Source organism: Myotis myotis, unplaced genomic scaffold, assembly GCF_014108235.1.
Source record: "Myotis myotis isolate mMyoMyo1 unplaced genomic scaffold, mMyoMyo1.p scaffold_m19_p_9, whole genome shotgun sequence".
NCBI classification, from domain to species: Eukaryota; Metazoa; Chordata; class Mammalia; order Chiroptera; family Vespertilionidae; genus Myotis; species Myotis myotis.
Genome location: NW_023416401.1, coordinates 60,629,482 through 60,645,686, shown reverse-complemented (window position 1 = coordinate 60,645,686; position 16,205 = coordinate 60,629,482). Strand labels below are relative to the sequence as shown.

Sequence of the window (16,205 nt, the reverse complement as noted above, 5' to 3'; positions counted from 1 at the left end):
CTTTGAGCAGCCTCTGGGTGCTGTCACTGAAGTGTAGAAGTTCTGGAGACTAAGGAGACTTCCTGTAACTGTCGGTTTTCAGGCCTGGATGTACACAGGAAGCAGTGTCAGAAAAACAGAGTGAGGGTTGTTAGTGGTGAGACCGGGTGACCAGCACAGGGCTGATCTCGAACCCTCAGGAGAAGAGGCAGAGGCTCAGCTGGTGTCCTGTATGAGGGGGCACAGGCTTTGGGATGCATAGATTTGAGGACTATCCCGGCTCTGCCACTTGGAGCACGTCAGTTAATCTCTCTGAACTTACTGCCTCCTATGAAGTGGGCTCATCATATTTTGCTCACGGTAGTTGAGTGGATTACGTGAGCTGATGTTATGTCAAGTGCCTGGAATGGTGTTGGGATAAATAGGGTAATGGCAGTTGTGGTTATTATGGTTCCTGTGCGTTGTCTTGATACAGTGAGATAGGTCTTGAAGTTTTTCTTAAAAGTTCACAGGAATAAAATATTTTGCGTATGAAATAAGTACACAAGTGTTAATACCCTGTATGGAACACTCGAACATTAATAGCAAAACCAAAAATAGCTCACACTTTTAGAGTGCGTATGCCATTATGTTATTAAGCACTTTAATTTCACTTTTACATTAGCCCTATGAGGTGTTACGGGGAGGTTAAGTAACTTGAGCTGGGATTTGAACCCAGCTCATACTCAGCTGGTTCAACCCTGTCTCAGAAATATTTTGGTCTGCACAGGGTTGTGTTTTTTTTATACATATTTTTTACTGATTTCAGAGAGGAAAGGAGAGGGAGAGAGAGAGAGAAACATCAATGATGAGAGAGTATCATTGATTGGTCGCCTCCTGCACGACCCCCACTGGGGATGGAGCCTGCAACCCAGGCATGTGCCCTTGACTGGAATTGAACAGGGGACCCTTCAGTCTGCAAACCATTGAGCCAAACCAGCTAGGGCTGCAGAGGGTTGTAATTTAAAAAAATTTTTTTCAATATGAAAGATTTTAGCTTCTCTCCAGGTTGCCAAAGGCTTTCCCCACATCCTGTTACTCCCTTGTTACATGATCTTTCTGGCCCCTGAAAATATTTGAATTTGTGGCCCTAACAAAGGTGTGGAGGTCTGGGGTTATGACCAATAGGAGTAGAGCCAGATGAGTTTGTTAGGATAAGAGAAGAGTGTATTCTATACAAATTACCTTCTAGTGTTCATATCATTGGGAGATCTGCAGCAATTCCACATTCTTAAGTCATTCTGGAGAAATTTACCTTTATTTGATTTTATTCCAGAGCAACACTTTTCAATAGAAACAGAATGTGAACCAGAAATGTGAGGCACATATATAATTTGGAATTTTTAATAGCCACATTAAAAAAAAGAAAAAAGAGCCGAGGCCGGTTTGGCTCAGTGGATGGAGCGTCGGCCTGCGGACTGAGGGGTCCCAGGTTTGATTCCGGTCAAGGGCATGTACCTGGGTTGTGGGCACGTCCCCAGTGGGAGATGTGCAGGAGGCAGCTGATCGGTGTTTCTCTCTCATTGATGTTTCTGGCTCTCTGTCTCTCTCCCTTCCTCTCTGTGGAAAATCAATGAAGTGTATAAAAAAAAAAAAAAAAAGAAAAAAGAAACAAGGTTAAATTAACTCTAATAACACATTACCCCATATATCCAAAATATCATTCTGACATAATCAATATAAATAATTATATTTATATAATTATGAGATGTTTTACATTTGAAAGCCCACATTTCAAGGGCTCAGATAGCCACGTGTGGCTCATAGCTGCCAAATGGGCCAGTGCAAGTTCTAAGCATTCTTTTTGGGGCTTCTTAGATTATAGCTCTTACTTTACTACAAGAGAATGTTCTAAGAGTGATATTGATTAGTAGCCACAGATTTTTAATAACCTCACAAAGAAGCATTTAGAGGAGTGCCAAGTGACATAGTGTGTACTTACTGTTTCTTGTGGAATTGTAGTTATTGAGTGATAGTGAGGAGGAATGCTTCTTTGGTCTTATAGGTGGGGCCCAGAAGGCTGGGTTCTGGTGCCCTGGATGATGTGTAGGCCAGAGAAGGTTTAATGATTTGTGAGGGAGGCACTAGTGAAATATGAGCTAGCATACCTTTTTAAGGTATTCTGGTTTTCCTTTCCTTCTTGGTCACTAATGTGATTAGAAGGCCTCTTCCCAGCTTTTGGATCTTGCAACTGAAGATCCAAGGCAGCTTCCCATTGCTGGGGTTGATCAAATCTTGCCCTTCTATTCCTTTTTGTATTGCACATTGGGGCTGATAGTTTAAGGCAGCGGTTCTCAACCTTTGGGTCGTGACCCCTTTGGGGGTCGAACGACTCTTTCACAGGGGTCGCCTAAGACCATCGGAAAACACATAAATAATTACATATTGTTTTTGTGATTAATCACTATGCTTTAATTATGTTCAATTTGTAACAATGAAAATACATCCTGCATATCAGATATTTACATTACGATTCATAACAGTAGCAAAATTACAGTTATGAAGTAGCAACGAAAATAATTTTATGGTTGGGGGTCACCACAGCATGAGGAACTGTATTAGAGGGTCACGTCATTAGGAAGGTTGAGAACCACTGGTTTAAGGAAAGGCAATTGGCAGCAGTTAAAAGCAGGGGTGGGGAGAATTTGGGGAAATGGAAAATTTAGTTTGTTTTTTGTTTTTGTTTATGTTTTTTTGGACAATTTAGTGTTGCTGGCTACTGGGTAATGGTAGTACTTTATTGAAACTTTCATTTATTTTAAAAAGTGATTCATTTATTTTAAAAAGTGATTTCTGTGGTTGATAAAGGTATTTCTTGATTCTTCTGATATGGTCTGTTCAGGCCTTTTATGATGAACATTAACATTAAGTCTTTGATAGTCCTAGCCACTTTGGTTCAGTGGCTAGAGCGTCGGCCTGCAGACTGAAGGGTCCCAGGTTTGATTCCAGTCAAGGGCATAGGCCCAGGTTGTGGGCTTGATCCCCAGTAGGGGGCGTGCAGGAGGCAGCCAATCAATGATTCTCTCTCATCGTTGATGTTTCTCTCTCTCTCTCTCTCTCTCTCTCTCTCTCTCTCTCTCTCTCTCTCCTTCTCCCTTCCTCTCTGAAATTAAAAAGAAGTCTTTGATAGAATGGTCTTGCTGGTTCTAGTCACCTGCTCCACATCTCTGGATGGTTCTTGACTGCAGGTTATGAAGGGGAAACTAGACAGGGGCAGTACTGATCCCTCTGGTTGTGTCTGGCTTCTTCATCAGGCTGTAGGGAAGCTAGATCAGCTGTTCACTTCAGTTTTTGCAGCTATGAGTTCAGACTAGATTTCTATAGTGCCTTCTGGCTCTCAGATTCCCTGCTACCCAAATTGTTCCCATCTGCTTTACCTTTGATTTCTTGGCTTGGTTTTCCATGTGCCCCTAGCCCAGGGGTGGGCAAACTTTTTGACTCGAGGGCCACAATGGGTTCTTAAACTGGACCGGAGGGCCGGAACAGAAGCATGATGGAGTGTTTGTGTGAACTAATATAAACTCAAAGTAAACATCATTACATAAAAGGGTACGGTCTTTTTTTTTTTAGTTTTATTCATTTCAAACGGGCCGGATCTGGCCCGCGGGCCGTAGTTTGCCCACGGCTGCTAGCCTGTAAATTCCATGAGGATTTTATGCTGCTCGTTATGCCTTGTAATTTACATTTAGTGAGAGTTAAAGTGAATTCACATGTCATAGATTCAAATATACTGGAATGAAGATGCACCATGCTTAAAATACATAAAGGACCGGGAGAATTGTTACAACTTTTATTACTCTTGGCTAGTTAAGAGTCCTGGCCTAAGCACCGAGATTTATTTCTTTATTGTCCCTTTGTGGAAATGAGAGCCCCTCAGTGGAGCTCCTAGAAGCTCCTGCTGCAGGTATGGTGAGCAGATGAGATGCTCAATGGAGGGATCTAGCAGTGGAATGTGGTGGGGTCTGTTCCCTACCTCCGCTGTCTTCCCTCCCTTTTCAGACTCTTCAGAGACAGACAGGTGCCAGGACATTCTCCACAGAAGATGTTTCTCTTCTGAGTTAAGGACCTCCCCCACCCCCCCGCCCCTCTCGCTTCCCCCAATATACAGGAGGAGTAGAAGGGAAAAACCATTGAGTTTTCTGTGCCCAGGCCTCCCTCAGTCCTAGCTGTTTTTGGCTAGTATTAGTCATCTTTAACTGGAACCTCCTGGCTCGCCATTTCTACCCTGTCCCCTGGACCAGACCCTCTGTTTCCATTGACCTCCACATGCAAAAATATATGAACTTGATGGACCAATGGTAAGAACTCAATTTATGATTGAGTCCTGCTGGGCTGGATTTGGCTTCTATGTTTGCCTCAGGCTCCTGGATCTTTTCTCAATCCCTTAGAAGTTCTTGAATGTTCATGGCGTTGTCTGCCCTTTTGTGAGAATTATTATATTTAAGGTGGCCATGAACAAGCCCATGTTATTTATTTATTTTAAATATATTTTTATTTTATTTCAGAGAGGAAGGAAGAGGGAGAGAGAGATAGAAACATTCATGATGAGAGAGAATCATTGATTGGCTGCCTCCTGCAAGTCCCCCACTGGGGATCAAGCCCACAACCCGGGCATGTGACCTTGACCGGAATTAAACCTGGAACCTTTCATTTCGCAGACCGACGCTCTATCCACTGAGCCAAACCGGCTAGGGCAAGCCCATGTTATTTATCTGGGGCTGGAGAAAATTGATACTAAACTAAAATGGGTTTTTGTCCATGTTAGAGAATTTGATGAAAGACCATATCTCCTTGTGGGTTAGATGTTTGTCTGATATGTTATTGGTACATGAATGCCAAGTTTCTCACCCTTTTTAATGTCTTGTGCAGGTCAACGTATTGAAACTTACTGTCGAAGACTTGGAGAAAGAAAGAGATTTCTACTTTGGAAAGCTAAGGAACATTGAATTGATTTGCCAGGAGAACGAGGGGGAAAACAACCCTGTATTGCAGAGGATTGTGGACATTCTCTATGCCACAGATGTACGTTTTGACATGAGGATATTTGCCATTTTGCCACCTAAGAGAAAATGAATTTTATCTGGTTGGTTTTGGCAAACTCAGTGCTGATGCTTGTCGAGTTCCAGCATAGCATTCACAAAGGACTTCATCTCTGACTCTTCAAAGTCAGCCAGAGGGCACTTCTGCCAGCTTCAGCCTTTGCCTTGAGGTCTGTGAGCCCTTGAGGCAGGAATAGGAAGAAGTAGGTGGCTGGTTTGCCCTGCTTCTGTAGTTTGTGGCTACTGATAGGTGATGAGTGCCACAAAATGATCATGCTGCACCATCCCCTCTCCACACCCTGCAGCCTAGAACCCTCAGCCTGAGTTGTTGCCTCCATTTTATCAGGGCCCCTCTCATGCTCTGGAGAGCCAGGCACATGGCTCCTTTTTTATGTGCTGCCCACAGCTGTCAGAGTGTACCTTTGCTCCTCCCTCCCAAGAGTGTGTCTGATTCCCATTTCCTCAAAGTGCTTTGTGGTCAGATTTATTGGGAATCCATGTGTTTACACAGCCAAATCTGATTGTGTGTGTGTGTGTGTGCGTGTGTGTGTGTGTATCTATATATATCTGTGTATATATATATATTGATATGTATATATATATATATATATTTTTTTTTTTTAAAAAATATATTTTATTGATTTTTTACAGAGAGGAAGGGAGAGAGAGAGAGAGAGTTAGAAACATCGATGAGAGAGAAACATCCATCAGCTGCCTCCTGCACACCTCCCACTGGGGATGTGCCCGCAACCAAGGTACGTGCCCTTGACTGGAATCGAACCTGGGACCTTTCAGTCCGCAGGCCGACGCTCTATCCACTGAGCCAAACCGGTTATGGCTGTATATATTTTTTAATACATTTTTATCGATTTCAGAGGGGAAGGGAGAGGGAAAGAGAGATAGAAACATCAATGATGAGAATCATTGCTCAACTCCCGTATGGCTCCCACTGGGGATTGAGCCCACAACCCGGGCATGTGCCCTGACTGGGAATTGAACCATGACCTCCTGGTTCATAGATCTATGCTCAACCACTGAGCTATGTTGTCTGGCTGAATCTGCTGATATTAATCATTACATTAGCTGACCAGGGAAGACTGATTTTTCCTCGATTTAGGATTTGGTATCTTGATGTATCCACTGTTTAGTGGCTATATTATAATTTTTCTGCATTCCTAGCAAGGTCTATAGTATATGTCTAAGTACTTTGTAGTATATATGTAGTATACAGATAAAAGGTACATGTTGTTATTAATACTGTTCTTCAAACATATCAAGTAAATTTGAGGGATTAAAACGACTGAAAAGTGAATAATTTGTTAAATAAATTCTTATTTTAGGCTTGCTCTGTGCCAGATAACAAAAACAAAGATGATGAGGATATAGGGGTTCTTGTTCTAGTCTGAGTATTATTTTATTTATTTTTTGGAGTATTATTTTACTTGAGTCATATCTTAAGTAAATTCAGCCATAGAGATTTGTTAAAAAAAAAATAAGATGATGGTTGAAGGGAAGTGTAATTTTTATGTTATTGTAGCTATTAGTATATGCCAGAATACCCTAGAGCTGATATGAGGTGGGAGCCCCAAATCTGATTTCCCATGATACTAGTGTTGGGTCAGACATGTTTATGTGTAAACACAACACCCACAACACTCCTAAATAGCAGGCATGGTCCTAAATGCTGTCAAAGGAATGTATAAAGGAAAAGCTGCCTATAGTATAGGCAGTTTATTGAGAGGAGATGGTAGAACTGAAATTTATGGTGACCTTAGGGATTGTTGAGGGTAACTTGTTTTTTCGTGTTTTTTTGTTTTTTTTTTAAATTGATTTCACAAAGAAGAAGGGGGAGGGAGGGAGGGGGAGAGAGAGAGAGAGAGAGAGAGAGAGAGAGAGAGAGAGAGAGAGAGAGAGAGAGAGGAGAGAAAAGCATCAATTATGAGAGAGAATCACGGGTCAGCTTCCTCTTGCACACCCCAATCGGCTGCCTCCTGTACACTCCCTACCGGGGATCAATCCCATAACCAGGCATGTGCCCTGACCAGGAGGAATCAACCATGACCTGGGTTGACAAGCACGGAGCCATACCAGCCGGGCTAACTTTTTTTTTTTAAAGAATCTTATTGAAGTAGAATTGACATAATGAACTGCACATATTTAAGTACAACTTGATGATGTGAAATCATCACTGTAATCAGGCCAGTGTATACACGTCCATTACCATTTGATTGTGCTCAGTGTTTGTATTTTGTGAGATGTGATTCATCTGCCTAAGGAATAAAATAGGGGTACCCTGGCCTTATGCCATTAAATACCAAGTGTGTGGTAGAGGCAGGACTCTAAATTTGAGGAAAGTGAACCCACATTAGAAGCTGATCATTCACTGTTGAGTAATAACTTTGCATTTCATTTTCCTATTTTAGGAAGGCTTTGTGATACCTGATGAAGGGGGCCCACAGGAGGAACAAGAAGAGTATTAACAGCTTGGACCAGCAGAGCAACATCCGAATTCTTCACTCCGAATCATGTGCTTAACTGTAAAATACTCCCTTTTATTATTTTTAGAGGACTCACTGGTTTCTTTCCATAAGCAAAAAGTACCTCTTCTTAAAGTGCACTTTGCAGAAGTTTCACTCTTTTTTCAATAAGTTTGAGTTAGGAGCTTTTACCTTGTAGCAGAGCAGTATTAACATCTAGTTGGTTCACTTAGGGAACAAAGAGGCTGACCATGGGCTCACCATATGGATGCTGGTAACACTGATGCTGGGGAAGGTGTTTTTATGTGATACGCTGAGGTGGATACCTCAGTAGTGAAATGTAAAGACTGATTTTAATTTTAAGCTAATGTGAAATCTTGGCAGAGAACGTTTTAATAAATGAATGCCTTAAGAGTATTTAAATTACGTTTGCATATTTCAAAATATAAAATGTAACCTGATAGGAGAGTTTGTGTGTTGCCCTTGTGTCTGGGAAGGAAGGGCCAGAACTTGGAACCTTTAGAACTTGCTGTTCACAGGCCTTGAAGAGCTGCTTGAATCTTCATAGGCCTAACCTTGGCCCAGAAGGAAAATTTAAAAAGTTGCTCTCTAAAGCCATTTGGTGTCCTTGACCAATTGCATCTCTGCAAGAGGCATTGTTGGCTGAATGAATAGAGGGTATGTTTCAGCCCTGAGATATTTGAGTTGAATAGCTTGATATTCATTGAGCATTTCTCTGATGATTTTTCCAGTTACCCCTGAAATTTCTGTGTATTGTGTCTTTGGGAAATGAGGTGTGTTCAGTTTCAAAATCTAACAACTACTTTTGGGGACTTGCCCACATCTCTGGGATTTGAATGGGGGTTTGTGTCCCATTTTGCTGTCTTTTAAGTTTACATTTAACATGTTTTTCTGCATCCCTTGCCCACTGGGGACTCCTCTTTGGCTCCTTAAAGTTTACTGCTTCGAGTGAAAGTTCAGCAGGCAGGTGATCATGCTGCAAGTTCTTTCTGGCCTTCTGACAAAGGGAGTGATCAGTGAAGGCCATCGCTACCTTGAGATCTGCAAGGCTGGGTGTTTTGGTACCTGCTGTCCACAGCCCTCCACTGTTATCAGAATACTTTGCCAGTGCACTAATCTCTTTGGAGATAAAATTCGTTAGCGTGTTACTAAATGTTAATTTTCTTTTGCAGAAAATACAGTACCATGTCTGAATTAATTATTAATATTTAAACTATTTCATTCCTTAGCACCCCTCATTTGCTTTGCCTACCTTCTATTCAGTTCCTTTGTTTGGCAGAATTCTGCAAAATGTGTGTCACCCACTACTGAGCTTGTTCAGCCCCTGATGTAATTGTATTGATTTGTTGATGGTGGTAGTTTGTCCTAAAATGTGTGTAGAAAGCAGGTATTTTATAATAAATTGTTGTGTAGTGCATGCTCTGTGTGAAATTCAGAGAGAAACCCAGATTCAGTGATTAACAATGCCAAAAATGCAAGTAACTAGCCATTGTTCAAATAACAGTGGTGCTATTTCTCTTTTGTGGCCTTTAGACTTTTGTTGCCCTAAAATTCCATTTTATTGGGAACCCATTTTCCACCTGGTCTTTCTTGACAGGGTTTTTTTTTTTCTTTTTTCTACTTTTAAGCAGTTTCTAAATAAAATTCTGTATTTCAAGAGTGTCATGTCTTCTGAAATTTGTCTTGCCCTGGTATGTTCTTTTAGGTTCAAATGATAAGGTACTGATACTTCTTTCTTAAATTAGTATTGATCTTTTAAAAATCTTTTACTGTTTTTCAAATGTGCTTATTTCTCAGCCTATTCGTTTCTTCCCCTCTACTCTTCACATTGCATTTCTCAGCCTCCATCTGTTGTAAATTCTCATAATACTATGAAAGGTCTTCCAGAAGTCCAAGGATTGGCCAAGCTCCTGTGAAAATAGCCTTTTTAGGCTATTTCCTCCTGAGATATACAGCAGGACCATGGGGAGATACTCCCCCCCCCCGCCCCCCCTTTTTCTTGAAAGTATGTTTCAGAGGCCGGGAGCACAATCTTAATCTATAAAATAAACATGAAAATTTTCACCATTTTTTCCTCCTTTTTAAAATTCTCTCCTGTAAGAAATGAATTCAAAAGGAGACTTGCTCCCATTTTCAATATGAAATAACAACTTAAATGGGTAGAGGGCAGTTTTTTTGTATGATCTTTAGAGTACCTGCCACAATTTGGATGCTTTGTAAACCCAACTTGACGATTTTGACTAGGGTTACACCCACATTACTTCCTCTAAAGTGAATGGTGTTATGTATGCATCTTCAGAAGGAATTTGACACCATATGTGTTGGTAATGTAAAAAAGAAGATACCTCCAGGAGTACATGGAGTTTGTGAAGATACTGTTGGGTAATGTCAACTGAGAAGTTAGCTTGGAAAGAGTGAAGCTGAAACTGTCCCTTTGACCTAAGTCTGTTGACCTGGCTCTTTAGGCTGAGGCACATAAATTCTTTTAATGTGACTGACTCAGGTTAGGTCACTGGTACAGTAAATTTGAATAAGCTGCTTGGTTTGCTTGGCAAGTTCTGTGGTGCATGGAGGATAAGTAAACAGATGGGTTTTCTGGCTTGGATTTAGGATTCACTCATGCTGGTGGTCCTCAAACTGATGGTCTTCAGGATCACCTGGGGAACTTGATTGACATATTGAATTTGAACATATTTCAAATGTCAACTTGATTGACATTCATTTGAACATATTTCTACAGTCCATCCCCAGAAATTTCAAGTCAAGAGATTGAAAATCTGCCTTTTACTATGTACCTCAGGTGACCTGGGCTTGATATAGTCCTCAAGACCTGTACTTTGCCTTTACATATATACCTGCAAGTTAAAGTCTAATTCTGGCAGGGGTGGGCAGGTAAGGGGATTAGTCCTTTTAGGTTGCTCCTAGCTTTGTGACTTTTGAGCTAATTGACCTCTCTTCTTGTTCTGACCTGCAAAACAGGGATGATGCTGAAGTGCTTCCCTCACTGGGTGCTTGTTGGTATCAGAATGAGCTGACAGCAACTATGACGTTAGATGGCCCTGCATGGGTTCTTCAGATCCAATCTGAAATTCTGTTTCTAGATCAGAAAAGCTTAGGGCAGGGTTTTGTGTCCTGAAAAATCAGGATTCCTTAAGATACGCTTTGAGTATTTGTAAAATAAGTAATAGGATCTTTCAATGTTTCTTTTTCAGCTTGGTGGTATTGATGAGCCTCGCGCCTTTCACTTTTAGACTATGATTTTCACCGTTTTTTCCAAGTGAGATCAGGGTCTAAACACACTCAGCCATTTTCTTTTAAATGAAGATTCATGGATTTAAAAAATTGTATTTTCTTTAAGAATATAATACTGTGTTTGAAAGGAAGCATTTTCTTTTGCTACAACCAAAGAGAAGAGAGAAGTTTTTCTTTAGGATTGTTTTTAAGATTTGGAATGAGGAACTTTTGTGATGTCCACCATAGTTTACTATAGTCCACAAATAAAACCTAGGAATTAAGCCTGGTCAGCTTTATCAGATTAACTTGCGAGTATGTGGGTGACCTAAATCTGACTGCTGTTAACAGAGAGTGGGAGTAATTGCTTTGAAGCAAGCTGAACCTGAGCCTGTGGTCAGTGTTTGTGAATGACCAGTCATTTTGCCGGTCTGACACTGTTGCTATTGATTTCAAGTGACTAGGTCATACTTTTTTTTTAACATTTTAATTTTTTTAGAATATATTTTTATTGATTTCAGAGGGGAAAGAAGAGAGAGAGATAGAAACATCAATGATGAAAAAGAACCATTATTGGCTGCCTTCTGCATGCCCCCGACTGGGGATTGAGCCTGCAACCCAGGCATGTGCCCTTGACTGGAATTGAACCGGGTTCCCTTCAGTCTGCAGGCTGATGCTCTATCCACTGAGCAACACTGGCTAGGGCAATATGTCATACTTTTGAATTCATACTTTCCATTTATAAAAATTTAAAACCAGATGAGTTCATATTTATTTCTGATGCTTGGTATTTTTTCTTATAGTTTTCACCTGTGAGGATATACCTGAGAATGCAGAGTCCTTGCCTGAAAGAAAACCCAGGGTGGGTTTCCGTACTTTCACATTGAACTTAACTATAGATAGAACCATTAACCCGAAGGCTTAAGCCAGATTGTTGCACAGTGCTAACTTGTGAAGGTCTGTTTCCCTTTTGGCTTAATCTGAATTGGAAAGTAATGTTACCTTAGTTCTTGGAGCATAGAAACTTTTTGTTGAGGTTGTAGTCAGATAGCTTCATTATTTTGGTTATCTAGGTAAGCAGGTTTAGCATAGAGTCGGATTTCTAGGCCCCTCAATTCACGATCTTAAATCATACATATATATATGTTAAAATTTAAATAATCTGTATTTTCTTTTTATTGAAGGCTCCGAGGTTCTGAAATGTAAGATGAAAATAACCTTCACAGCCCTAGCTAGTTTGGCTCAATGGGTAGAGTGTTGGCATGCGGACTGAAGGGATCCTGGTTCAATTCCAGTCAAGGGCATATGCAGGCTCAATCCCCATTATGGGGCATGCAGGAGGCAGCTGATCGATGATTCTCTCTCATCACTGATGTTTCTCTCCCTCTCTCTTCCTCTCTGAAATCAATGAAAATATATTTTAAAAAAAGAAAGCCTTCACAGACATATTTTTGCAGATGAGGAGAGGCAAATCTTTGACCTGTGACCATTTGAAAGCAAACCAGGTTAGCCACCAAAGTCTAGAGAACTTCGTATCAAGAGAGATTTATTTTTTTTAAAATATATTTTATTGATTTTTTTTTACAGAGAGGAAGGGAGAGGGATAGAGAGTTAGAAACATCGATCATCTGCCTCCTGCACACCACCTACTGGGGATGTGCCCTAAACCAAGGTACATGCCCTTGACCGGAATCGAACCTGGGGCCTTTCAGTCCGCAGGCCGACTCTCTATCCACTGAGCCAAACCAGTTAGGGCTCAAGAGAGATTTAAAATTGCAAAGTGATCTGTCAGCAGTTTGGAATTCTATGTCTTACCTCAAAAAAAAAAAAAAATCCCTTAACTCTTTCCTGGTTTACTTGGAGTGGTTTTCACAGTCTGCAGGAATTACTACTGGGGGGGATAGGATGGACATGGGTATGAGGAAGAGGAGGAGGAGTAATTTGTTCTATTTACTGATGTCTTTAACTTTCAGTTTTGGTGGTAGAATGAGATTTGGGAAGCTGGTAGGTGAGATTCAGTCCATCAGGGAAAGTCTTAACAAAGCCGGCTTTATGGCTTTTACTAGTTTCTCTGGGAACAGAGTTGAGTTTCTAAAATTCAGTCTTAAGGAATGATTTACAACTTGTAGTGTAGACAAGTCAAGTCCAAGGTTAAATAAGCATACAAGTGGGTAGACAGAATATATAACAGGAGCGTGTGGCTAGAGCCCTTCTCTGAACTTTACCAAAATGAACGAGGGAGATGTTTATGGTCAGGAGGCCCAGGACCGGGAGTTGAGACAGTGTCCTCTTCCAGGTCTTGTATCCCTGGTCTGCAGAACACGGCTTTTCATTGGCTCAGAGAGCGAGAAGGGCTCCTCTTTCATCCCTTCTGAGCCAGAAAAAGTTACTTAGGTCTATAGAAGCCAATAGGTACTGGACCAGGAAAGAGTTGGGAGTGCCCAGTTTTGGCAACTGTTGCCCCTGGAGGCCAATTTCATCAGTTGAGGGACAATTAGGTTCAAAGGCCAGTGTTTCTCAGCATCAGCTAAATACATTTTACATGAGATATTTGAAAAAATTCTCATCGACAATGAAATTGTAAAATGTATAGCTTTTGTGTTTTAATAAAAGTTTTGACTCTAAAAGAAGAGGCTTTGACAGGAGAAGTAACAAGGGGTTCATCAAATGTTTGGCTTTCCTTCTGCAGGCTGCAGCAAACTGCAGGGAGAGCCTTGCCAATACATCCATCTCTAATCGCCGTTTAGTGCAAGAATCTAGGTGTATTGTACCCAGGTCTGTCATGGTTCATCCTAGTTTCAGCTTGAGTGACCTTCACATTTCTTTCCTCTCTTGCTTGCTTCACAGTTGTTTTATCATGTTGCTATTTATATTTCTCCTAGAGGGGCCCGTTTATATATTTTGAAGTAGTACTAGTGATTTTAAGCATACCTCAAGGTCGTCTGAATTTTAGCATTCTAAAGGTTTCTAACTTGATATTGCCATTTTTTTTGGGGGGGGTGTATTTTATATGTTTTCTACAAAAATAGTGTGAGAATTAACCATGTGTAATTATATATGACTGTTGTTTTTACTTTGATATTTTAAATGCTGCTTGGAAAAGTGGGGTAAACTGTGTGTTTTACTACAGGTAGTTATAGGCTGTCCCGAACTGTCCCTGTGTGTGCACCTCCCTGCCTATTAATTTTTAATGGATGAGAAACGAAATAATAATTCAATGTCGAATGACATAATTATTTAAAAAAGTTCCCAAGAATTTTTAACTCTCTACCCCCCCCTACCCCCCCGCATCTTTAAGAAGTACTTTTTCTTTCTTTTTTGGGGGGAGGAAATGGGTAAGTAGCCACATTGAGAATCTGCCTTTTTTCTTGAATTACAGCATTTTGAAGTCGATCTTGTTTGTGTTTGAAAAGGAAAAAGCCTCTGTTCTTGGCTAACATGTTTGCCTGAGATCGAAGTCTGAACAGGAGAGCATCTCCTACCCATTTCTAGAACAGTTTTACCTGCCTTTGGCCTTAAGTCATCTGCCCCTACAAATTCTTGTAAACTATTCAGCAAACCAAGTTGTATATTACAAATTTTGAAAAATTATATAAAAGTGGAGGATATAAGTTTGTTTTTTTAAACTTTATTGAGGAATAATGAACATATAATTGTATATTAGGATACAGGTATTAATGTTTTAAAGCCCACAGTGGTAAAGTTGGAGAGACATTGGCCTTGCTGCTGAGTGGAGTGGAGGTGCCTTCCCTGGAGCAGGTAACTATCTGCCTCCCTGTAGGCCTGGCACCGCACGCTGGGGATGGAAGGAGAATGATTGGTTTGCTGGATAATTGCTTTGTAAGAAACTGTAGGGGCAGATGACTTAAGGCGGGTACAGCTGTCCCTCTGGCAGCATCCCATCTCCACTCTTAAGGATCAGAATCTCCTTGGGATTGGCAGTTGATGCCTGAACTAGTCTCAAGTGGGACTTGGAACTTTTTTTCAGAATTAACGTTTGTGCAGAGGTTTATCTGGGAGATTTTTTTTCTTCCAAATGCCCTCCCCTCCAATTTTTTTTTAATTTACATTCTTTTTAGGTGGGGGTGTCCTGAACTTTTCCTTACCTAAAAGAATGCATCTTAATATTTCTCCTTTTTTTCTCATGTTTCTTGCCAGGGAAGGAAAAGTATATTTATTATGACAGAATTTAGCATGTTTAGCCTGTATAAAAATATTGACAAATGCAGGAACTTCTGTAAGTAGAAATGATAACGTTGTATCGGAGATGAAAGCACTGAGCCAAAAAACACACCACACTGGTGACAGTCAAATGTAGGACCTGTGAGCCTTGTTTTTAAAAAAATAAACACTCCTAGCTTCTTAAGACCTCGTTTAGTAAAACTGGTTTAAAAGACCTGTATCTTTTATGACATTTCATTGAACCACTCTACTTTTAATGTTCTACAATGTGACAAAATCTTTATTGATGAAATGGGAGCAGAAATTTTTCTATCTGTTGGTGTTCTCCTTTGTGGTATAGGTCTGGGGAATGTCTTGTGTGGTGGTCAGTTACATGTCAGTAACTTGTAGGTCACTATGAAATGCGATTTAGCTGGATATCTTTAAGTCCAGACTCCATGTCCCCCGTTGAAATTCCCCAAGAGATTTACCATTGGCCAACCTATCCTGCTATATTGTGCCATGGGCCGAGTGAATAATGCTGCACCAAGTCCAGGCCTGCTCTGAAGCCTGCATTTGTAGGACCCCCATCTCACATACAGGGCCCTTGTAGCCTTCTTTTCAAAGAATTGCACTCACACAGAGGACATGTTAAGAGAGCTGCTGTGCCCTGTCCTGTACTAACTGGGGGGGGCAATTGGCCTCTGGTTTTGGTGAACCTGCTTTATCACAGGGCTCCCTGGCATTTCCGCATTTTCCATGAGAGGTGGGCGTTCTGTGCTGTGTTTGTCCTGTGGGACATTTTGTACTCATACTTGTCCTGGCGATGTGTGCTGTAGCTCCTGTCACTGTCTGCTGTAAGTTCAATTTCATCAATAAAAAGAATGTCTCAAATTGGATGAAAATGGCTGCGTTGTTATGGTTTGTGGGATGGATTCTGTTGTTCCGTTTTGTGTTCTGCACGTGGAATTCTGTCTCCTTTCCTGGTTCTCAGTGTGGCCAGCTGACTCTGCAGTTAGGTGGAAGCCTCCGGAGTTCCACGGCAACTTCAGAGAGGAGCTACTTTGGATACAGGGACAGCTGCCAAGATGTCTTCCTCGAGATGGAAGGGGAAAGCCACTAAACCTCTGTCAGATGTGTCTTTTGACATTGGCTGGGGAGATCATATTGGGTGAGTGAGGGTTTGGGGATAAAGTAATTTCTAAAAGATTGGACACCTGGGCCCTAACATACGTTTGCCTGAGATCAAAGGCTGAAC

General features: G+C 41.0%; 1 protein-coding gene across 3 annotated transcripts in view; it reads left to right on the top strand.

Annotated features, from left to right (window-relative positions):
* Nucleotides 1-9,165, top strand: part of MAPRE1 (microtubule associated protein RP/EB family member 1) — a 32,227-nt gene extending 23,062 nt beyond the window's left edge. For all 3 annotated transcript variants that reach the window (XM_036321675.1, XM_036321676.1, XM_036321677.1), the window contains exons 6-7: nt 4,888-5,040; nt 7,481-9,165. In XM_036321675.1, coding sequence (XP_036177568.1) covers nt 4,888-5,040; nt 7,481-7,537 — 210 coding nt within the window. In that variant the 3' untranslated portion in view covers nt 7,538-9,165. The remainder of the gene's footprint in view (nt 1-4,887; nt 5,041-7,480) is intronic.
* Nucleotides 9,166-16,205: the final 7,040 nt, after the last annotated feature.